General features: G+C 40.7%; 1 protein-coding gene across 1 annotated transcript in view; it reads left to right on the top strand.

The window, feature by feature from the left end:
* The window catches only part of TRIM36 (tripartite motif containing 36), a 32195-nt gene extending 7317 nt beyond the window's left edge, over positions 1-24878 (top strand). Inside the window, exons 3-10 of the mRNA XM_042933309.1 lie at positions 3886-4211; positions 8352-8498; positions 10581-10676; positions 14446-14699; positions 14910-15034; positions 19147-19437; positions 22381-22678; positions 24436-24878. Of these exons, the coding sequence (XP_042789243.1) occupies positions 3886-4211; positions 8352-8498; positions 10581-10676; positions 14446-14699; positions 14910-15034; positions 19147-19437; positions 22381-22678; positions 24436-24787 (1889 nt within the window). The 3' untranslated portion in view covers positions 24788-24878. The remainder of the gene's footprint in view (positions 1-3885; positions 4212-8351; positions 8499-10580; positions 10677-14445; positions 14700-14909; positions 15035-19146; positions 19438-22380; positions 22679-24435) is intronic.
* The last annotated feature ends 319 nt before the right edge of the window (positions 24879-25197 follow it).

Below are 25197 nucleotides of genomic sequence, written 5' to 3'. Positions count from 1 at the left end.
AAAATCCTTTACGTGTAGTTTGATTAGTGGAACAAACTTGTATTCACGGCCACGTTGCTACCGTGAAGATCTTAAATCAGCCAGTGCCTTTTGTATTTAAAAATTTGCTTAAAGGTATCGGTAATTTTTTTTGTACTTAATTATATAGGCTTAGCTTGTTTTATGCCTATGGTGCCTTTCCTTTATTAATGTTTCAAAGTATTTGAGTTTTAACATTGAGGTCTTACCCACTTGTGGGTAAATAACATAAACTGCTTTTTTAGGCTTTCCAAAGTATCTGACTCCGAATGAAAGACGGACCAACCTATCTTATTAAAAAACACGTGTTTTTATTCCAGTTGACCTTTAAAGTAAAATTGGCTAGTTTTCTTGTAGAATGCTGGTGATACCATATATCTTATTGGAGAAAATAAACATCTGGAATGTTATCCCTTTTCTGTCTTCCTTACCTTCCTGTCTGCATGCCTCCATTTACAGACCTTCTCGTTACTTCTAAAAGCCACATGTAATCCTTTCTCTTACAGGCTTTAGTGAGTCCCCGAGAATTTTAAGCATTTTGAGATTTAGTAAATAGGAGGAAAGGTAGGAGCAGTTTGTTTAAAAAAAGTTCACTGCTTACTTCCTGTTTTTTACCCAGGCAGCCATTGAGAAAAAGATTCTGCAGGTCGAAAGTGCCCATAATACTCAAAGGGTAATGGTAACGCCTGGCCGTCAGATTGGTTACAATGTGCTACAAGAAACATTAAGGTGGCAGTACCATCCGTCAGCCCATTTTCAAGCATAGAAGTCCAGCAGGATAGTGGGAGGTGGTCCACTACCTGGCTAGCAGGTAACAGTAGGGAAGTTGTCTGTAGCCAGAATATGGGACAGGATGCAGCTCGCAGAGGTTTTGAACCTGTCATGAAATCGACTCGGTTTTGAAATACTTCATTTTCTCTTTGATGTTTAAATGAGAAATCATAGTGACCAAAGCTGATTTTGGGGGGAGATTTGCTCTAAATCAATTTGAAGACGTTTTTTTGGAGTCTTCATTTTAAAACTGTGTCATGATTCATACTCATTTAATATGTTTTTGAAATAAAGGTATACGGGGAAAAGAATGGATTCTGCAAAGTGACAGTGTTCACATAATCCTGAACGATTGGCCCCATAAATACAGTTTGACATATATAATTGCATTGCTTGGCCTGCATTGCTTTCTTACCTTTCAAAGCCATCATTACTTTTTCTTTTTCATTAAGTCATGCTGTTGAGGAGTATTATCCAATGGAACATTCTAAGTTCAAGGGAATGTTTGTTTGACCCAGCTCTGTACAGTATTGGAGCCAGTAGTCACATGTGGCTCTTGAGAATTTGAAATGTGGCTAGTGCAGCCGAGGAACTGAATTTTTTTTTTTAGTGTTTATTTGAGAGAGAGAGAGGGAGGGAGGGAGGGAGTGGGGGAGGGGCAGAGAGAGAGGGAGACACAGAATCTGAAGCAGGCTCCAGGCTCTTAGCTGTCAGCACAGAGCCTGATAGGGGCTCGAAGTGCAAGATCATGACCTGAGCTGAAGGCAGACACTTAACCGACTGAGCCACCCAGGTGCCCTAGGAACTGAATCTTTGATTTAAATTTAAATAGTGATGTTTGGCTAAATTGTTACTATGGTAGACAGCACAGTTCTAGACAGGAAAAAGTTGACTCTATTACATCTTATTCTTAGTTCCCCTGTCTTGATTTTTTTTTTCCACTAGATTTACTTCCCAGAATATCTTTAGATGTGTTCTGTTTCTTTGTTGCCCCGAACATATGTTCTATTGTTTGTTTTTGAAAACAGTGGTAGAAGTCCATGACAGATGAAATAAAAGATAAATGTCTTCACATTTGCGAAAAAATATGAGAATTTTTTAAAGATCTGTTTAGGAAAACAGCTAAGATTTATTGATCTAATATTTTGCCTGATTTATGAAAATTAGTGTGATGCTTGATACCTTATTTTTGTTAAAAGTTAAAAGAGGTTTACAGAAAAGGGACACAACATCTTTTTTGAAATTTCTGAACTTGAAGACCACAATCTGGGTGTCACCAGTATACAGGTTAAAGCATGACTTTGTTGTCGTGATTTAATTTGGTTTGATCCTGTCACTTAAACTGATAGCAACCTTCAATTCATAAAACCAGTGATAAATAACCCATTTTTGTTAAACATTGTCTGTTGGGATTCTCCATTTTAATTTCTGTCACCTGGTTCACATGTGGAAGCATGCAGTTAAATGTGACTTTCCATTACTTTCAACTTGACCACTGCACTAGATCACTTCCAAAATTATGTGGCTTGTTTTGTTTCACTGACTGAGATTTTTCATTGGCATGTGTCTTAAAAGTGGCTTTGCTGCTTATTTCGTTCTGTGCCTGCTGTGTTGTGAAATATCTCGCTTGGACTGTGTTGCATGTTTTGAGAATTATTAGAATATACTTTAAATAGACTTTTCAAACTGTTATGGGGAAACTTTTTTTTTTTTTGGTATGTGGTTTTTCTGTATGTTTAGAAATATAAAGGTTAAAATATCCTTAAAAGAAGATAATATAAGTATTCTGCATGTTTGTTAAGTAAGTAGTTTTTGGGACCCAGTGCACTCTTAGCATGTTGTAAAGTCACTTCCAGTGGAGAATAAATATGCCAAGACATTATTAATGTAGCTGTAGAAAGACCTTTTCTAAATGGGATCTACTGAGTTGCACCATTCATTTTCCATACTGGATACATGGCAGAGTGAAGGAAGGCTGTAGGTTAAGGAGTTTGTGTTTATGTTTAGGTGATTTTGTGGGCAATCAAGACTACATACTCTAAGAGTAGATTTATAAATGAGAGTGGGGAATTAATGGCATGCATACACCTGTGTTAAAGAGACAACCCCCTGGATTCTCGTGAACCTGTGGGTAAGGACGGTCGTGTCTTGGTTTCTTGATTCGTTAAAATCCAGATAATATTGAACCAAAGCATGCTATTTAAGGTCATTCAGTGTATTATGTATAGATTGGAAAGTTATTTGTAATGCTTTCTGGGTAGCTTTTGGCTTAATGAGTTAAGTAATTTTAATGATTCTTTTTTTCAGGTCATAAGAAGATTCTAAATGGTTGGTCTCTCTTAAAGTCACTAGATTCTAGGTCTATGGATGGGCTTTTCACTCTTTTATAGATTGCACTCCATTAACTAATGATTTTGCCTACCCAGATAAAACAATACTACCGTGGGAAACTCTCTTTTGCAGTGGTCCTTAACCATTTTGTGGTTACGTATGTCTGAGAATCTGATCATAGCTATGGATTGTTGAACCAGAAAATAAGCATAGGCATATTGATGCAAAATCTTGCGTACAATTTCGAAGAGTTTGCCAAACTATTTGGATCCTTCTGGAGCCTATCCATGGAGCACTGGTTAGGGACTCTTGTTCATTTATGTCTGAACTCATTTCCTCGTCATCAGCCAAGGCTGTCTTCATTTAAATGAAAACGAAATTACTTTGGAGGTGACATATAAAAGTCATTATGTATAATTATATGATTTCAAAAAAATCCTGACCCCGTGTAGTATTGTATTACATGTTTTTTCCTTATATCTGTTTGATTTGATGTGGTTTTGTGTGGGGTTTACTATAGAGGATTTTCCTTTCTGCTTTGATTTAATACCTATTTAACAATTTGGGCTTGTCTTTTGCATACCAAGGAAAAACAAGCGTGAAGCATTTTCAGAATTCAGACCAATTCAAGCGGAGCCACTTTGAGTATTAGTTTGGGAGTGGGTATATATTTGTAGATTTCTCTTTCCAAAATCTCTCTTCTTTTGTCTTCATTCTGTTGGTTTTCCTACTGCCGTAACTAAACAAGGACTTCCAATTACACAGGCTGGAAGCGCAGCTCCCTGACCCCTAGGACCACCACTTTTCCTTGCCCTGGCTGTGAGCATGACGTGGATCTTGGAGAACGAGGAATCAATGGTCTGTTTCGCAATTTCACTTTGGAGACCATTGTCGAGAGGTACCGGCAGGCAGCCAGGGCAGCCACGGCCATCATGTGTGACCTCTGCAAACCCCCACCCCAGGAGTCCACAAAAAGTTGCATGGACTGTAGCGCGAGCTATTGCAATGAGTGCTTCAAAATTTACCACCCGTGGGGTACCGTGAAAGCTCAGCATGAGTACGTGGGCCCAACCACGAATTTCAGGCCCAAGGTAAGAGAAGTTCTGATTTAGTTAGAATATCAGTATTACAAAAGGAATTATTACAAGACTAGAACTTGACAGGAAGGGACGCCTGGGTGGCTCAGTCAATTCAGTGTCCAACTCTTGATTTCGGCTCAGGTCATGATCTCATGGTTCTTGAGTTCGAGCCCTGTGTCAGGCTCTGCAATGACAGTGCAGAGCCTGCTTGGGATTTTCTCTCTCTCTCCGCCCCTGCCCTGCTTGTGCACTCTTTTTATCTCTGTCAAAATAAATAAACATTAAAAAAAAAAAAAAAAAAAGAACTTGACAGCAAGAATGGAAATAACTTGAAAAGCCTGTATGGGGGGTGGGGTGCAGGGCACCTGGCTGGCTCAGTCAGTGGAGCATGTGACTCCTGATCTCAGGATCTAGAGTTCAAACTACGCGTTGGGCATAGAGCTTATTTAAAAATAAATCCGTAGGTAAAATGGATGGTACATGCACGTAGAAATGTGTATGTTAAAATGAGAACATAAAAAAAAAAAAAGCCTGTACCAGAAACCAAGGCCTGGTATTTGGAGTTAATTTAGTCTGTTGTTAAACATCCCCGCAGCCTAAAGGCAATATCCTGGTTCACCGGGTTACAACAGTGTAATGCAGCACAATGCACAACGGTGAAGGTTCGTAACGAAACCTCTGCAAATAGGGGAAAAGTTGAGTTCTCTCCAAGATTGAAATGATTATCAAGTTAAAAAGCTTTTGTGCTTTAATGTGTTAGGGTCACAGTTGTGTAAAAGATTTTGATTGGGAAACATTTTTTTTGACATTTTTAGTTAGCTACAGTTGTGCTCTAAGTAAGTAAGAGTAAGTACAGCCTAATATTTTGAAGGTTGTGGTATAATGTTAATGTAATATCTGAAGTGGAAGTCATATTTCTTAACCTTTCTGGGTAATTTCTATGGTCATGCTCAAAAGAACTTTATGCATTGTTGTTTGCCTTGCTTTGTGACTGACAAGAAGAATGTTTGGATAGCTTCACTAATACTGCTTTCTCATTTATGCAGATTTAGAAAAACTAGTTGATTCTTTTGGTTAAAGTTCTTATTCATTACAACTTAGTAACTTGTGTATGAAAATTTATTTGCATTCTTGAGCCCAAAACTTTCTCTTTAATTTGTAATAAAAAAATGGAAAAAAAAAATCCCCAAAGTTATCTTGAAACTATGAGCTGAGTATTTGTTGTATCATTTTTTTTTTAATGTTTATTTATTTTTGAGAGAGAGTGTGTGCTCGAGCAGGAAACAGAGGATCCATAGTGGGCTCTGCTGACAGCAGAAAGCCTGATGCAGGGCTCGAACCCACGAACCAGGAGATCATGACCTGAGCTGAAGTCAGACTAGCTTAACTGACTGAGCCAGCCAGGTGTCCCCATCATTGTTTTGTTTTGTTTTGTTTTGTTTTGTTTTGTTTTGTTTTAGAGACAGAAAGGTGGGGGCGCAGAGAGAGAGAGGGAGGGAGGGAGGGAGGAAGTGGGGAAGGGGCAGAGAGAGAGGAAGGTGGGGGTGCACAGAATCCAAAGCAGGCTCTAGGCTCCAAGCTGTCAGCACAATGCCTGATGCAGGGCTTGAGCTCATGAACCATGAGATCATGACCTAGCCAAAGTCCGATGCTTAACTGACCAAACCACCTAGGTGTGCCCATCATTTTTTTTTTTTTTTTAAAGTACTACACCTCGTGTGGGGCTTGAACTCACGACTCCAAGATCCTAAGTCACGTGCTCCACTGACTGAGCTAGCCAGGTGCCCCCTCTTACATCCTATTAAGTGCAGGGCTAGTAGATTAAAACAAAAACAGTCTGTGCTTGTATGCTTTTTAAACTTCTGTGCTTGTTTTTCAAACTATGTCATTGTGACAATAGATTTATCAAATGATTTTTAACCCCCTATTATGTTCCTTATCTCATTTTAAATGCTCCAGGTTGTATACTTTTAGAAAAAATCATGCCTTCAGGGATGCCTGGCGGCTCAATTGGTAGAGCACACGACTCTGGATCTTGGGGTCATGAGTTCAAGCCCTACAGTGGGCATGGAACCTACTTAAAAAATTATATATATACACATATATACATAGGCATGCCATAAGCTTTGTGTTTTAATTAGACACAGATTAATTAAGTTGATTAATACTGTTCCATTATGAAAGAACCTGATTATTAAATGAATTCTATTAGGTTTGGGTTTTTATGACTTACAAACTCATGAAATCTTGAGTAACATTTTCAGAGTATTGCAGACTTAATTCTGTTTACAAATATAATGAAAGGTTGGTAAGAAAGAAACTGAAGATATAGGGGTAAGTTATATTGAGGAAGAAACTATTTCCCTTCAAGTCATTAGTGTTCCTGAATATAGCGAAATTTTACAAATTTTACAAAAATTTTACGAAGGTAAAGTATTTGCCAGTAACTTTGAGTTCTTGTCATCATTCCTTGCAGAAAGCCAAATTTTATAACTTATCTTAAAGGTGATGGCTTTTGGGGGGCCTGGCTGGCTTAGACAGTAGAGCGTGCGACTCTTGATCTTGGGGTTGTAGGTTCGAGCCCTACATTGGGATTACTTAAGAAACATATTTAGGGGCGCCTGGGTAGCTCAGTCAGTTAAGCATCTGACTTCAGCTCAGGTCATGATCTCACGGTTCGTGGGTTCGAGCCCCACGTCGGGCACTGTGCTGACAGCTCAGAGCCTGGAGCCTGCTTCGGATTCTGTGTCTCCCTCTCTCTCTGACCCTCCCCCGTTCATGCTCGGTCTCTCTCTGTCTGAAAAATAAATAAACGTTAAAAAAAAAAAAGAAACATATTTAAAAGATACAAATAATAAATGTAATGGCTCTGAAAAGTAATATAACGCTGTATGCTAACTATGCTGGAATTAAGATAATGATTAAATAAATACATGTAATGGCTTTGAGAATGTAGGCAGTTGGACCTGCTGAAGAATTTGAATTTTTTTCCTCTATTTTTCTCCTGGACCTGCACATTAGTATTAAGACTTTTCATATCGGATGTTACTTTTTGTCTCAGTGTTACCAAACCAGTTGTAGTGGCACAAAATCTGAACTGTCAGAGCCCCCGATAACTGTTTAATTTCATTGACACACTAGTCTAAAGGAATCTCCGCTTTCTTGCAAATGAACCCAGTTATCTCATGTACAGTTTCAGACATACCTGTGATGATAGTTTTCAGAGTAAAAAAGAAGGTAGAAGCTTACATCTTAAAAAAACAAAACAAAAAAACAATTCTAAGTTTGGTAATTGTGTGCATGATTAATATGTAAAAGCAAATATCTGGAGGCTCTCATCATAAAGTGTTCTAAGACTCCTCAGTAACAGATTTCTTTTTCTTTCTTTCTTTTTTTAATTAATTAATTAAATGTTTATTTTTGAGAGAGAGTATGAATGGGGGAGGGGCAGAGAGAGAGGGAGACACAGAATCTGAAACAGGCTCCCGGCTCCCAGCTGTCAGCACAGAGCCCAACGTGGGGCTTAAACTCAAAAACTGTGAGCTCATGACCTGAGCTGAAGTTGGATACCCAACTGACTGAGCCACCCAAGCGCCCCGTCCCTTTTTTTTTTTTTTTTTTTTGAATTTTTATTTTTAAGTAATCTCTACACCCAATGTGGGGCTTGAACCCACAACCCTGAGATCAGGAGTCACCTGCTCCACCGACTGAGTCAGCCAGGTGCAAATTGCTTATGAGGATGGTGAAGCCATGGGTTCCCATCAGCCATTTGCTATTGGACCTTACAAAAATATGGGTCATGGTCCTTAAGAATTGCCTACTCAGTGTGGCCAGAGGGCCTTTCTGGCCTGGTTAAGCATGCAAGTCTGATAGGAATGCAATTTTCATCTTCTTGCCACCAAGTTTAAGGGCGATAACGTCTATATATTTAACTGACCATTTGAACTCTCAAACCGAAAAATAGTAATTGTAATACAGAAAATTTTCATACGATATACCAAATGCTTTTATGCTTCTTCTTTTCACACTTTTATGTATTTCACTGGCTTTATTTGGTGATTTTGTAAAGCGCGTCTTTGTACCTTAGGGACTTTGTGAGTATCTGGCAAACTCTGCTGACCCTTAATTGCACTTCGGTTCTTTATTCCGTAGATTTTAATGTGCCCAGAACATGAAACTGAGAGAATAAACATGTACTGTGAGTTGTGTCGGAGACCGGTTTGTCACCTCTGTAAGCTGGGCGGCAATCATTCCAATCACCGGGTAACCACTATGAGCAGTGCCTACAAGACCTTAAAGGTAGGATTTGTGTGGTTTTGGAACTCGATTCTGGGTCTTTATAACTTTGTTTTACTTTGTGCCTTTAACTTTGTCTTCATAAGATCCTAGCTTCCTGTGTGGTCTTGTTTGACTGATGAGTTAACAATGTAAAGAGTCAGTCAGTGTTCTACTGATATTAGGTTGTTAGTATTTTTAACCAGGTAGTTCTTTGTGGTACTGATGGGGAGGGGCAGAGAGAGAGAGAGAGAAGAGAGAGAGAGAGAATCCCAAGCAGGCTCTGCACTTGTCAGCACAGAGCCCAATGTGGGACTCGAACTCACAAACCTTGAGATTAGGACCCGAGCCAAAACCGAGAGTCAGACGCTTAAGCCACTGGGTCACCCAGGCACCTCACAAGCTCAGTTGTGGCTGATTTTTCTTTTCAGTGTGATTTGTATGGTATTGTAAATTTTACCTTGTTGAGCACTGTATCTGTATCCTACAGATGTTCTTGAGTTTTCTTCTAGCGTGTGAGTAAGTTACTTCGACACAGTTTGCTCCTTCTTTGACTTGCTTTTAAGCTTCTGTTGCCAGGACAGAGCGGCAGTTAGCTCTGGGACTAGTTTTACCAGACCGTTGAAGCAAAACCTTACGTGGTTTACTCTTCTGGACGCCCCATGAATGTTGAGGGTTTTTTAATTTGTTTTTTTGCTTGTTTAGTTTGGCTGGTGAGGCACAGCTCTCCCAGCCTCGAGTTAGCTCCTGGAATTGTTCCTTGTTGAGCCCCTCAGGTCAGCAGCAGTGACTGAGAAATCCTCAGATCCTCTTCTTAGGGAGACAGCTCAGGATATTCTTATGCATATTTAGACTCTGAGTACACTTGTCTCTCATAACTTTGAACCCCATGGTGCTTCAAGGCTTTTTTGTTTGTGTTTTAATATACTTCAGTCATATTACGTGTTATTTTTTTCTGGGCTAAATGAGGGATCTCACCAACACCTATTATATTATCTCTACAATAAGCATGCTAATTTCAGAATCACTCCTTTATAAAGATGTTCTTTAACGAGCTCTGGTAGCTTAATGAGCTCTATTTAAAAAAAAATTTTTTTTTACTGTTTATTTCTGAGAGAGAGAGAAACCTAGAGTGTGAGAGGGGGAGGGGCAGAGAGAGAGGGAGACACAGAATCTGAAGCAGGCTCCAGGCTCCAAGCTGTCAGCACAGAGCCTGACACAGGGCTTGAACCCATGAACCGTGAGATCATGACCTGAGCTGAAGTTGGACACTTACTGACTGAGCCACCCAGGTGCCCCTAATGAGCTCTATTCTTATACATCTATATTTTCATTTTCGTGTATGTGTAATTATATAATGAATAGCTCACCTGGGCTAGGCTGTGAAGTTTATTTTAGAAGGGTCTTTGTTGCTGTTTGGGTCGTGTGTGTGTGTGTGTGTGTGTGTGTATGTGTGTGTGAGAGAGAGAGAGAACGAGAGAGCGAGGGAATGAATTATAAAATCTGATGGAGGACACACTCCCGTTTGCTATTCTTCCATTTACTCAGAAGCCTGAGGAGGAAGACCTTTGGGAGCGATGAGGAGACAACAAAAATGTATTATATATATATTCCAGGTTTTTGAATACCAGTCTGAGCATCACTGCCTTGTTCTCTTATCCAGCCTGCTTCTAATGTCTCCTGTGTCCTTGGACCTCAGTGTTCAAGGCCAGTAACTGTTTACTCCGAGTTAATAATGACAGTCTCCAGGGGCGACTGGGTGGCTCAGTCGGTCAGGCATCTGACTTTGGCTCAGGTCATGATCTCACAGTTCATGAGTTCAAACCCCGTGTCAGGCTCTCTGCTGAAAGCTCAGAGCCTGGAGCCTGCCTCAGATTCTGTGTCTCCCTCTCTTCCTGCCCCTCACTCACCCTCTCTCTCTCTCTCTCTCTCTCTCGAATAAACATTAATATATATAAATAATGACAGTCTCCAGTTCTCATCATAGGTTAAAGAAGAAGATGGGTATTGTGTGAAAAAAAAAAAAAAATAAAAGCAGGAAAAACCTGCGAGGCCTTTGTTAAACTCCTGCTTCTGTTTATTTGTGTTTCTGATATGCTCTAACAGGAAAAGCTTTCAAAGGATATTGATTACCTTATTGGTAAGGAGAGCCAGGTGAAGAGTCAAATTTCTGAACTGAACTTGTTAATGAAAGAAACCGAGGTAAGTGCTAACCTGGTTTGCATGTTTTTATTTATCCATCTAGAGAATGTGTTCCTTCACAAAACCCTGAGGGTAGTGGGTGCTGGGCTTACAGGATCGTGTTGGATTTCATCCCTGCTTTTCTGGGACTAGGAAAACACGTGTGAGAACTAAGTTACAATGTGTGATCAGCTCCTGATAGGGGCAGTGATTAAATTATATTGAAGCACAGGGCAGAGGATGACTCCCCCTTCACGTGGCGGTTACGGTGTCAGAAGTAGTCACGTGAGGTAAATGATCGCTTTGCCAATTATCGGCATTTTACAAAATGAACAGAATGCATCTGAAATACATACTGTGTGTTCTTGGGACCAGGTTGATTTAAAATGCCGGCTATCCCTAAGTATATATACCTGACATACGTTCACCAAAACATACGTATCAGAATGTTCCATCCCTGTGTTTGGAACAGCCACAAAGTGGAAACTACCCACACATCCATCAACAGTGGAAGTTAAGCAGAGGTAGAGTGAGTATCTACAACTATATGCAACAGTGTAGCTGAATCTTGCAATAGTATTGAAAGGAAGATGCCAGAGACAAAGGGGTACAAACTAACCCATTCCTTTTGTAAAAAGTACCAACAAAAGGGAAGCTGGATCCTCTGGTTAAAATTCAGGATAGGCGTTGTTGAAGGGTGGGGAGGGGAAGGATGGGTGCCTGGAAAGGTTATAGGGATGGTGTCTGGGATCCGGTAGCATTCCTCCATTTAATCCGGATGCGGGTTACATGGACGTGTTTACAAAGGTTCATTGATCTCCACGCTTACGTAGACCATTTTCTGCTTGTATATTACACTTCAGTAAAACAAGTGAAGAGAATTGGTAGCATTTAAAAAATAAAGATAGGACTGGGTTCTTTTAAAATTCCAAATGTTCACCGATCTTGATGTGTGTTTCTTTTCCTCTATTTAAAATAAACTGAAGGGCCATTACTCCTGATCACTGTAGAAGCTGTGATTCAATATAACAATATCCTAGCTAGTGTGAGACTGTTACTTCTTGAGATTTTATTTCCCAAAATGGGCTCGAAAATTGAGAAATTATGCAAATGAGCAGCATTATCGCCATCACTGCCTTTGTTTCTAATTTTTTTCCCCTGATATTCACTGATTGCATTCCCCACCCTAAGTAAGTTGTTTTTCCATGTACTTGAAAAGTGTGATTTTGTGTCTCCTATTTTTGTCTGATTGAAAAACTCTCTGTGTTTCATATAATCCCCCAATCCTTGGTAAATTATCACCTACCTGGTAGGTTGCTTCAGGGATTGTATCTTTGGTCATTTTAGGTTTGTTTTATTACTGGTCCTCAGTCATGCTGCCCTTACTTCCTGTTACTTTTTGATGTTTATTTATTTTGAGAGAGAGAGAAAGAGCGAGCACATGTAGGAAGGAAGAGCAGAGAGATATGGAGAGAGAGAGAATCCCAAGCAGGCTCTGTGTTGTCAGTGCAGAGCCTGACGTGGGGCCTCATCTCATGATCCGTGAGATTATGACCTCAGCTGAAACCAAGAGTCAGACGCTTACCTGACTGAGCCACCCAGGCGCCCCTGGCCTTATTTCTGAAATAAGGGATACCCAGGACCCGTTGCTGAGTTTGTGATTCAGTAGGCTGAAAACGGAGGAACTCTCACGTCACCTGTTCATGCAGACGCTCATTCCTTGGGATCCTGGAGAAATTACCTAGCTTCTTATACCTTTGACCTAAGCTGCATTGGTCAGCTCGTCAGTTAAGAATCTTTCCCATTGGACAATTTGTCTGCATTCTTGACTTTTGCTCGGTGAGGACTGTGACATGGTCTTTTTTTCTATAATTACACTTAGCTGGGAAAAAAAAAATCCCCCTTTTTACCTATGCGTAATGATCTTTTGAGTTTAATGTTGTGATCTCTCATTGAACTACTACCAAAATGTCACCACCTCTGTCCCCCTTCCTTCCTTCCCTCCTGCCTATCATTTAAAAATTTTTATTAAGGGGCGCCTGGGTGGCTCAGTCGGTTAAGCGGCCGACTTCGGCTCAGGTCACGATCTCGCGGTCCGTGAGTTCGAGCCCTGCGTCGGGCTCTGTGCTGACAGCTCAGAGCCTGGAGCCTGTTTCAGATTCTGTGTCTCTCTCTCTCTCTGCCCCTCCCCTGTTCACGCTCTGTCTCTCTCTGTCTCAAAAATAAATAAAAGTTAAAAAAAAAAAATTTAAAAAAAATTTTTATTAATTTTTTTTTTTTTTTTACAGTTTATTTTTGACAGAGAGAGAGACAGAGCATGATTTGGGGAGGGGCAGAGAGAGGGAGACACAGAATCTGAAGCAGGCTCCACGCTGTGAGCTGTTGACACAGAGCCTGACGCGGGGCTTGAACTCATGGACCGTGAGATTGTGACCTGACTGATCATGACCAAAGTCAGACGCTCAACCGACTGAGCCACCCAGGCGCCCTATCCTTTAAAAATATTTTTTTGCCTGTTGGGTTTAGGAAACAGAGAAAGGAATCTGGAAAAAAATTTCCTTTCATTAGAAATGTTGGCCAGAAGACACTGGGAAATGTACAGTGTAGTTCTTCCACATGTCAGCTTTTAAGAATGTGTTTGAAGCATTTTTTCTGATGTCTGCTACTTATGGGTCTATAATGATGGCTGCATACGTGTGCTCTGCTGGTTTTGTTTTCAGAATCAAGTTGGTCTCTGATGTTACAGACATTCAAAATGTTCAGTCAGTACTGCAGATAGGATCATTTTATAGCCAAGTAGAGGAAGAGCTGCATGTACAGGGAATATAATCTCTGTGTGTACAGACTATGTACCATTGTGGTGGGCATTTTATGTAAATAATCTTTTCCCATCTTCAAAAAAACCGCAAATTATTTCCCTTATCCCCAGTTTTCAGAAGAGAAAAACTCAGGGGTTCAGAAGTTAAATAATTTGCATAAAGTCATGTAAAATTTAATTTTAATTAAAGTACATTAATTTGAAGAGAAGAGTTACATTCTGATATCTTAGTAAAGGATGTCATCTTCCTGAGTTTTAACTGTTTTAACATCTCGTAAAAAATTGGAATAGGATAGAAGGGGTCAAAAGTTGCCTGAATTAGAAATGAATTAAAAGCTCTGGGATTGTATTCCCCTCCCCCCCATGCTCTGTCTCTCTCTCTCTCTCAAAAATAAATAGACATTAAAAATTAAAAAAAAAAAAAGGGGTGCCTGGGTGGCTCAGTTGGTTAAGCATCCGACTTTGGTTCAGCTCATGATCTTGTGGTTTGTGTGGGTTCAAGCCCCGCGTTGGGCTCTGTGCTGACAGCTCAGAGCCTGGAGCCTGCTTTGGATTCTGTGTCTCCCTCTCTCTTTGCCCCTCCCCCACTCATGCTCTGTCTCTCAAAAATAAATTAACGTTAAAAAAATTAAAAAAAAAAAAAAAAAAAAAGCTCCAGGATTATATTATCCTGTGTCTTTGGTTAAATCAGTTAATTTCTTCCTCAAGTTCCTTTGTATATAAGTTGAAGGCTGTTTCCCTACTTAATTATTTATTGCTGAGCTTTGGAGATTAAAGCTTAAGGAAAACACAGTATTATAAAATTACAAAGTACGTCTAAATAAAAATTGGCCATCGTTCCTTGCTAAGTGTATTCAGTGCCAAATTACTGTTCTGAAAATGTCAGAGTCATTCAAAATTGAATTTTGGTTATTTTGAGGAAAGACATTTGGATTTAGCAGATGAGGTAACGTGTTGCTTGTTTTATAATAGTGTAATGGAGAGAGAGCTAAAGAAGAAGCAATCACACATTTTGAAAAGCTCTATGAGATTCTAGAAGAGAGGAAATCATCTGTTTTGAAAGCAATTGACACTTCTAAGAAACTGCGATTAGACAAATTTCAGACCCAAGTGGAGGAGTATCAGGGGCTTCTAGAGAACAACGGGCTTGTGGGATATGCCCAAGAAGTGCTTAAGGAGACGGACCAGTCTTGTTTTGTACAGACGGCGAAACAACTCCACCTCAGGTGTGTTGCTTTGAATTTAGATCTCCTTGGCAGTATCTTTCAACTTGAGCTCCGAGTGGCTCCTGGTGCTGTGTCCTGTGCAAGGCACGGCCACACTCCTCACCTGAAAGTTGACGGAAGTATTTTTTTTTTTTTTAATCACATGGCAGATATGTAGTCTGATTGGCCTTTTAAAAAATCGTTTTTATATAAAATAATCTCTGTCTGCAGAATACAGAAGGCTACGGAATCTTTGAAGAGCTTTAGACCTGCGGCTCAGACTTCTTTTGAAGACTATGTTGTTAATACATCTAAACAAACAGAACTTCTTGGGGAATTGTCCTTCTTCTCTAGTGGTAAGTTTTACTGATGACAGAGCCTTACTCTTGTAGTCAGAATTCAGAAGGTATGGGAACAACAAATGCTTCGGTTTGCCATTATGAAAACTAGGTTTTTATGCACAAAAAGTATATTCTGTTAGTTTGTGTGTTTTATTTTTTATTTTATTTATTTATTTTTAAAGATTTTTTTTTAAAGTTTATCCATTTTTGAGAGAGAGAGCGTGAGCGGGAGAGGGGCAGAGAGAGAGGGGGACAGAGGATCTGAAACAGGCTCCGCCCTGACGGCAGCGAGCCTTGTGTGGGGCTCAAACCCACCAACCGTGAGATCATGACCTGAGCTGAAGTCGGATGCTCAACCGACTGAGCCACCCAGGTGCTCTGGTTCATGTGTTTTTTTAAACATTGTAGAAATAGGGGCGCCTGGGTGGCTCAGTCGGTTAAGCATCCGACTTTGACTCAGGTCATGATCTCACCGTTCCTGAGTTCAAGCCCCACATTGGGCTCTGTGCTAACAGTTCAGAGCTTAGAGCCTGCTTGGAATTCTGTGTCTCCCTCTCTCTCTGCTTCTCCCCTGCTCAGGTGCTCTTTCTCTCTCTCTCTCTCTCACTCAAAAATGAAGAAACATTAAAAAAAAAATTGTATAAATGGCATTACATTGTATATGTATCCTTTTTGTAAATTGCTTTTTTAAACACGTGAAGTTTAAGATATTAGCACACAAAGTTCTGGTTCAAAGCTATATTTTAGGGCTGCCTCGATGGCTCAGTCGGTTAAGCATCTGACTCTTGATATGGGTTCAGGTCATGATCTCATGGTTTGTGAGTTCAAGCCCCATGTTGGGCTCTGTACTGGTAGTATAGAAGCTGCTTGACATTCTCTATCTCCCTCTCTCTCTCTGTCTCTCCCCTGCTCACTCTCTGTCTCTCAAAATAAATGAACTCCCCTGCTCATTCTGTCTCTCAAAATAAATAAACATTAAAAAAAGCTATTTTAACTGCTTATAGTATTTCATTTTATAAGTCATTTCCCTACTGAGAGACAATTTGTTTTTGTTTTTTCTCTGTTGTAAACAGTGCCGTATTGAACATCTTCATCAGTGTTCTTTGTGCACATGTGTGTGAGTTTCTCTAGGGCAGAAACCTAAAAATGATGTCTCCAGGCTACAACTGACTCTAAGATGTTTTCGTCTTTACTTTGCTATGTTAGTTTGTTAGGACTGCTGAGACAAAATACCATAGACTGCATGCCTTAAACAACAGAAATGTATTTTCTTATAATTCTGGAGGCTAAAAGTCTAAGATCAAAGTGTTGATAGAGTTGGTTTCTTCTTCTTCTTCTTCTTTTTTTTTTTTTTTTAATTTTTAATGTCAATTTTTGAGACAGAGAGACAGAGCATGAACAGGGCAGGGGCAGAAAGAGAGGGAGACACAGAATCTGAAGCAGGCTCCAGGCTCTGAGCTGTCAGCACAGAGCCCAATGCGGGGCTCAAACCTACAAACCGTGAGGTCGTGGCCTGAGCCAAATTCGGATGCTCGACTGACTGAACCCCCAGGCGCCTCTGCATGCACCTGTTTTGCTTTAAAAAAAAAAAAAAAAAAGGGTGTGTGTGGGGGGGTGGAGTATACTAGTCATGTTATTTTATAACTAGCTTTTTTTTTTCTCCCCCAATTGTATTTTGAATGACTTTCCAGATCTCATCATGGCTGTAGAACATACAGTTGCATCAATGTACTCTATACAGACATGCTTACACATTGCTTATATATACGTGGGGAGAAGGACAAGAGGGAGACTTTTATTTTCAATTCATATACTTCTCTGACGAATGTGTGGTATGTGTATGTGACTTGTATAGCTTACCCCTGGGCAGTTAAGCTTGTGGGAGTTCCTTGTATGGAAAGGATTATGCATATGCACAGAGATTTAGCTGAGATACTTCTATGTTGTGTTTTTCATGAAAAACTAGAAACCTGTTTCTGAGTTTCTGAAAACAGTTAAATGTTGACATGACCATGCAGTGGAATTGCCAGTGGGAGAAAAATACTGGCAGGATCTATAAAAAATTGTTGTAGTGCTTATCTTGGAGTTGCTTGAAGTGTGTTTTGTGTAGTTTCTGATGTTCTTACAGAAAATATTATGTATTGGGGCACCTGGGTGGCTCAATTGGTTAAGCGTCTTACTTCGGCTCAGGTCTGATCTTACCATTCATCAGTTCCAGCCCCGCATTGGGCTCTGTACTGATGGCTCAGAGCCTAGAGCCTGCTTTGGATTCTGTGTCTCCCTCTCTCTCTGCCCCACTTCCGCTTCTGTGTCTCTCTCTCTCAAAAATAGATAAACATTAAAAAAAATTCTTTTTAATTAAAAAAAAAGAAATCTTAGTATCATGTTTATACCAAGAAAAATTCATTTAAATTGCCTTGCAACTCTGTGGAGGAAAATATGAAAGAAAATTGTGTGATGTTTCATTGAATTTTGTTATAGTCACCAAACTTAGATTTTAAAATTTATTTATTTTGGGTGCCTAGGTGACTCAGTCAGTTAAGCATCTGACTTTGGCTCAGGTCATGATCTCACAGTTTGTGGGTTCAAGTCTTGCATCAGGCTCCATGCTGACAGCTCAGAGCCTGGAGCCTGCTTCTGTGTCTCCCTCTCTCTCTGCTCCTCCCCAGCTTGCACTCTGTCCCTCTGTCCCTCAAAAATAAACGTTAAAAAAAATCTTTTTTTAATAAAATTTATTTTTTTGTTTTAGTTTAGAGAGAGAGAGAGAGCGTGAGTTGGGGAGAGGCAAAGGTGGGGGGTGGAGGGAGGGAGAGAGACACACACACACACACACACACACTTTTAATCAGGCTGCGTGCTTAAGATCGTGGGGCTTGATCCCACGACCCTGGGCCAAAATCAAGAGTTGGACACTCAACCAACTGAGCTACCCAGGCACCCCTGATTTTAAAATATAATTACAGGAGGGCACATTAAATATTTTGAGCCCCAGCATTACTATTTAGTAGGTGGAAATTGAAAGGCATATTGTTAAAAAACTTTACGGTGTTTCAGAATTAATATAATGCTTAAAGCTAAAGTCTTTTTTTGGTCTGTCTTATTTTTTTGTTCTTCTCCCTTTTAGTTACACACCTAAATATACCTTTGAAAGTCTTCATTGCTTACTCTTTCTCATTAAAAAAAATTTTTTTTAATGTTTATTTATTTTTGAGAGAGACAGAGACAGAATGCGAGTGGGTTAGGGGCAGAGAGAGAGGGAGACACAGAAGCAGGCTCCAGGCTCTGAGCTGTCAGCACAGAGCCAGATGCGGGGCTCGAATCGTGAACCGTGAGATATGACCTGAGCCAAAGTCGGACGCTCAACTGACTGAGCCACCTAGGCGCCCCTCTTTCTCATTTTAAATTTTGTGGTGAGAGCACTTACCTTGAGATCTGTTCTAACAAATTCTAAGTGTGGAAATACAGTGTTGTTGACTCTGGGTACAGTGTTGTACTGAGATCTTTAGAGCTTATACGTCTTGCTTAACTGATACTTGAGGTAACTGATACTTTATGCCTCTTGATTAATAACTGCCCATTTGTCCCTCCCCCGCCCCTGGAGCCAGAATCTCAGTCTTTGATTTTATGAATTCGACTCTTCTAGATTCCTCACATAAGTGGAATCATGCGTCAGTATTTGCCTTTCTGTGTCTGGTTTATTTCAGTTTGCATGTCCACAGGGTCCGCCCATGTTGTTGTTCACTACAGGAGTTATTCTTTCTCTTATACATAGTGTTACAAATTTAGAAAACTCTTAGTACAGAAATGATTTAAGGGGCACCTGGGTGGCTCATTTGGTTAAGCTTCTGACTTCGGCTCAGGTCATGATCTCATGGTTCTTGGGTTCGGGCCCCATGTCGGGCTCTGTGCTGATGGCTTAGAGCCTGGAGCCTGCTTCGGATTCTGTGTGTGTGTGTCTCTCTCTCTGCTCCTCCCCCACACATGCTCTGTCTCTTTCTCAAAACTGAATAAACATTAAAAAAAAATAGAAATGATGTAAGTATTTTCAATACATGATTTTTATCGAGGAACATATAGGTTCTGAAATAACAGTATTTTAACTCTGTTTGGTTTCTTCTTTCTTGCAGGTGTAGATGTGCCAGAGATCAACGAGGAGCAGAGCAAGGTGTATAACAATGCTCTGATCAACTGGCACCATCCAGAAAAGGACAAAGCTGACAGCTATGTCCTTGAATATCGGAAGGTTAACAGAGATGAAGAGATGCTGTCTTGGAACGAGATAGAAGTGTGTGGCACAAGTAAAGTCATTTCCGATCTGGAAAGCAATTGTAACTATGCTTTCAGAGTAAGAGCCTACAAGGGCTCGATCTGTAGTCCTTGCAGCAGGGAGCTGATTCTTCACACCCCTCCAGCTCCAGGTATTGGGAAGACTGGGAATAAAAAAACCACAGAGTTGGAAGAGACCTTGATAAAAAATAAACTAGGGGCACCTGGGTGGCTCAGTCGGTTAAGCATCCAGCTCTTGATTTCGGCTCAGGTCATAACCTCACGGTTCAGGAGTTCGAGCCCCAAGTCGGGCTCTGTGCTGACCATGCAGAGCCTGCTTGGGATTCTTTCTCGCCCTCTCTCTCTCTCTCTGCCCCTCCTCTGCTCTTTTACATACTCTCTCTCTCAAAATAGACTTTAAAAAATAATAAATAAATTAGGCACTGTTTTTATATAGCTTTACATTGAAACCAGTTTTCATTGGTTTGAAAAAAAGTTTTCTAGAAAACCCATTCCATCCCCAGCTAGGTTTTGGAAATAGACGAATACTTGAATTTCACCATGTAGGCTGGGAACAGGATTAGAATGTGGACTGACATCAGATGGAGAAAAACATGAAGACATTTGAGTGAGGGCTATTCATTTGAAATGAAAAATAGCATAAATATGCTGCCGTACAATTTTTACATGGTATAATTCTGTATTTTTGATAGGTTTATAGAAATCTCTACAACATAGATCTTGGGAGATTTTAAAAAAATTATTGGCATAATATGAAATATTTTGATTAACCTCATTCTGACGTGTCTGGATGTTCTCTAGAACTTGGTGATTCCTGCCCCCCTCAATATTAAAAGCTCATCTCGCCCAGCCCCTCCCCGCCCCCCCCCCCCCCCCCCCCCCCCCCCCCCCCCCCCCCAGGTCTGAAGCCACTGGTGCTACTTACAGAGTGCCCATAGATTTTTGTAGAAAGAATCATCTGCAGGTGAGCGGTTTCCCTGCAGTGTCTCCACAGACCAGGGACGCTGAGAACCAGTGCTGGGTTCATTCTGGTTATAGCGGGCACACATTGTACCCTGTTGCTCACTGCCTTTGAGGTTCCTGCAGTTGGTTTTTAGACCCCACAGACCCTGCCTGTTTTTAGTGGCTTGTGTGTCCATATTTTGTACAGTCTGTCCTTCCTTCCCTTTTTGTCCAAAGTGTACTAGCCACTACTTGTTTTTCATGCACATTGTGGCTAATTAAAAAAAAAAAAAAAAAAAAAGAATACAAATAAAGTAGGGTTGGCGAAAATTGGTTATCTTCAATTTGAATAAAATCTGATAGTTTTAGGGTGGATTTGCAAGTATGAAATAAATATTTGTACATTTTAGGCAGTTTCCCCTTTCTTTTCTTGTCTGACTGAAAGTGGAATTAAAAAGAAACCTGGAAGTAGCTGCTGGGTTTTCAGTGACTTGGTGGAGGGGGAAGGAAGAAAGGACACATTCAAAGTTCTTGCTTTCTTTTCTTTTTTTTTTTAAGATTTTATTTTTAAGTAATCTCTATACCCAGTGGGGGCTCGAACTCACAACCCCGAGATAAAGAGTTGTGTGCTCCACCAACTGAGTCAGCCACGCATCCCAACCCTAACCCTAACCCTAACCCTAACCCTAACCCTAACCCTAACCCTAACCCTAACCCTTTGGGTTTCTCTCCTCTGGGAATAAGGTGACCAGGGTGACTGTTACAATTTTTATTTTGCAAACGGGGAGACTTTTGAGATTGACGGGAAGATACCAGGCCAGGGCGATAGGCATTCCCAGAGAGGATGGTCCGCTTACATATGGAGAATGGCTTTAGCTTACTAGTACACAATTTCTTCTTTATCATGGTATATAGTATAGTCAAAAATTACTGTCTTAACCACGTTTAAGTGTGCACATCAGTGGACAGTGGCATTAAGTACATTCCTATTTTTGTGCCACCACTACCACTCGTATTTCTACAACATTTTCATTTTTTCCAGACTGAAACTCTGTGCCCATTAAACACAAATCCCCCCTCCCCACAGAGCCTGGGAGCCTTGATTCTATGTTCTGCCTCTATGAATTGCCTATACCTCATATAAGTGGATGGATATAATCCTATGCCTGGCTTATTTGGGGTTTCATCCTTGATGTAGCATGTACCAGAATCTCCTTGCTTATTTAGGGTGAATAATATTCCACTGTATGGATAGACCACGTTTTCTTTATCTGTGCATCTGTTGATGACCGTTTGGGTCATTTCCACTTTTGAGCCAATGTTCTGCTTAATGGATCTGAGTTGATAGAGACTTAAGAGAGTGGTATTCTGTCCATTCTGTAGTCAGGAAATCAAAGGTTAAGTTAAACTCCATTTAAATGCCTCAGCTGGAGGGTGCCTGGGTGGCTTAGTTGGTTAAGGGTCGGGTCTGGTTCCTGAGTTTGTGAGTTCGGGAGTTCAAGCCAAGCCCCACATTGGGCTCTCTACTGTCAACACAGAGTCCGCTTCAGATCCTCTGTCCTCCTTTCTCTGCCCCTCCACCCTACTCAAAACCAAACAAAAATGCCTCACCAGGGATTAAAACTCTGGTCTCTCTAAACTCAAAACGTGTGCCTTTTTTTTTTTTTTTTTTAAACTACTGTACAGTTTTTCATGTCTGCCCTGTGGATTGATAAGGAAAAGCCCCTACTGAAGTTGCTAATATTTAGAATAAATATTTAGAAAACTGTACAGGTAATTATGAAAAAGTACATCCCCTTATATTACAGGGAAAAGGGACAGATCCAGTAGTGTAAAATAGAAGAGATCTGCTGTGTCTCTTCCCAGGAACCACGTTTGTTAAGTTTTCTTGTACACTTGAAATACTTTTTCTGCCGTTTGATATTCCTAGAGATTTTCAGGCATAGAGAATCTACTGGAAGTGATTTCCCAATTGGGGATTCGGTTTGTAATACTTTGTCTAGGGTCATGTGACACATTCCTCTTCAAGTCTGTTTTCACTAATTTCTAGTTCAAAAACAGATCCTATTTAACTGTCAGTTATAGAAGTGCTCACCGATAATGATGAGACTAATCTTAAGCTCTCTTTACAGTTTTTAGTTTCCTCTTTGATGAAAAATGTGGCTATAATAACGAACGCCTCTTGCTGAACTTGAAGAGAGACCGTGTTGAGAGTAGAGCTGGGTTTAATCTTCTGCTTGCTGCGGAGCGTATCCAAGTGGGTTATTACACCAGTTTAGACTACATCATTGGAGACGTTGGAATTACCAAGGGGAAGCACTTCTGGGCCTTCCGCGTGGAACCGTATTCATACCTGGTAAAAGTGGGAGTCGCTTCCAGTGATAAACTACAAGAATGGCTCCATTCTCCCCGGGATGCAGTTAGTCCAAGGTAGGCTCTTTTTATTGATCTAGAACTTAGTGATTCTGTTAAAGGTACACATCGTTGTTTGGCCAGGTAAGACTGGAAATTGATGTGGGTTTGCTTATTACATCTGGAATACATTCCTTAGATTCAGGTGTTCTGGCCGTACGGATGTGGCTGGCTCCAGAAAGGAGTCAGGAGGTCTTGGGATACAAATCTCAAGTGTCTAAGCCTGTTTTGGGTACTTCTCGACTATCCTGTAGCTTTGCAAGTAAAAAAAATTTTTAGGGGCACCTGGGTGGCTCAGTTGGTTAAGCATCCAACTTTGGCTCAGGTTATAATCTCATGGCTTGTGGGTTCAAGCCCCAACTCAACCTCTGTGCTGACAGCTCAGCCTGGAGCCTGCTTCAGATTCTGTGATTCCCTCTCTCTCTGCCCCTCCCCTGCTCACACTCTGTTTCTCTCTCAAAAATAAACATGAAAAAAAGTTTTTTTTAATTTAAAAATTTCTTAAACCTTTTTTCTCCTAGAGAGAGAGCAGTGCGGGGGTGGGGGGAGGTAGAGGGGAGATGAGGCAGAGAGAGAGAGAAAGAGAGAGAATCCCAAGCAGGCTGCACAGTGTCAGCACAGGGCCTGATGTAGGGCTCAATCTCACGACTGTGAGATCATGACCGATCTGAAATCAAGAGTCGAAAGTTCAACTGACTGAGCCACCCAAGCTCCCCACAGTTTTAAATTTTGAACATCTTTCATATCCATTTCCTTAATTCTGTGATAAAAATTACTCACACGTATAGTGAAATGCTTCCAACTGCCATACCTCATAATTGGTATGAAATTGTTCTTTTGTAATGGGACATAATTTCTTTAAACTCCCCTGGAGGTACTTTACAAAATTGGGTCACGGTAAACAGGTTTCCACATCAAAGAATTCTGGTTTGTAAAGAGATTGATTATTTAATGGGCGTTGTGTGGTTTTGTCGTTTTACGTGGTATTATGTATACTAGCCCACACAAATAATTTATGACCTCTTGTGTGAACAGAACCCCAAATTGGTAATCTGAGTGACAGGAAAAGTTTTTTGCACAAGGGTGAGAAATTAACAAAACAGTGACTGTGGTAATCGGGAAATGGTTAATTAAACATGGTGCCATGACCACTCGATAGAATATTGATATTAATAATGTTTAAAAGGCTTGTGACATCAGAAATATCAGTGAGACCTGATTAAAAGCGTCAATATAGTATGATCACAAATACATAAAAAGTGAAGTATGCATCGGAAAATGAAGGAAGGACGTTTGTGTCAAAAATCTCTATAAGCTGCTGTTTTATGCTAGCTCCTCACTGTCAGCACAGAGCCTGACATGGGGCTCAGTCCCACGAACCATGACATCATGACTTGAGCTGAAATCAAGAGTCGGACGCTTAACCCACTGAGCCACAACTTCATTTTAAAGCAACATATGTCGGGGCATTTGGGTGGCTCAGTCGGTTAAGCGTCCGACACTTGGTTTCGGCTCAGGTCATGATCTCTTGGTTCATGAGTTCGAGCCCTGTGTCAGGCTCTACGCTACACTGAGCACAGAGCCTGCTTGGGATTCTCTCTCTCCCTCTCTCTCTGCCCCTCTGCTGCTTGTGCTTTCTCTCTCTCTTAAAATATGTAAGCTTAAAAAAATAAATAAAGCAACATATATTATCATGTGAAAACGTTTTGAGGATAGTTGACGGCCTGTGGATGGCGCCACAGCTAAGACTGCTTTGTGTGTGTATTGTGTTCTAGATACGAGCAAGACAGCGGCCATGACAGCGGAAGTGAAGATGCCTGCTTTGATTCACAGCCCTTCACGTTAGTCACCATAGGCATGAAGAAGTTTTTCATACCCAAGTCAGCCACTTCCGCCAGTGAACCTGAGAATAGAGTTCTTCCGATGCCAACAAGTATAGGGATTTTCCTCGACTATGACAAAGGCAGAGTGGCTTTCTATGACATGGATCACATGAAATGCCTTTACGAGCGCCAGGTGGACTGTTCGCACACGATGTACCCAGCATTTGCATTAATGGGCAGTGGAGGAATTCAGCTTGAGGAACCCATCACAGCAAAATATCTAGAATACCAAGAGGACATGTAGTTGAAGCACGTGATGTGACTTAGGGTGAAAAAGGGGAGCAAAACGACGGCTCTGTGTTAACCTTCGTAACTAATTACACATCATCTGAGTAGTCTGTGGCCACGCTTGTATTTTGTGTGTGTTTCTTCTTAAATCGGAAAAACCTAAACAGTCTTGCCTCTTTCCTGTCTTCATCCTGCCTTTCACAAACTGCGGGAGTAAAGACGCTCTCTCCTGGTTAACCCTGAAATGGTTAAACTGTAACTGGATTGTCTTTCCTTATGAACAGGAAATCTAATGTATTTATGTCAGTGTTGCTGATACTGATGCTTCTTTTTTGAGGGGGAAGGGATACAAAACTATTTATTATTATGTTTCTTTTGTGTTTGGTTTTTCATTTGGTATCATGTTTATGTCTTAAGAGAAGCTAT

The sequence above is a fragment of the Panthera leo genome, chromosome A1, assembly GCF_018350215.1.
Source record: "Panthera leo isolate Ple1 chromosome A1, P.leo_Ple1_pat1.1, whole genome shotgun sequence".
Classification (NCBI taxonomy): Eukaryota; Metazoa; Chordata; class Mammalia; order Carnivora; family Felidae; genus Panthera; species Panthera leo.
This window is presented reverse-complemented; position numbering and strand designations above follow the sequence as displayed.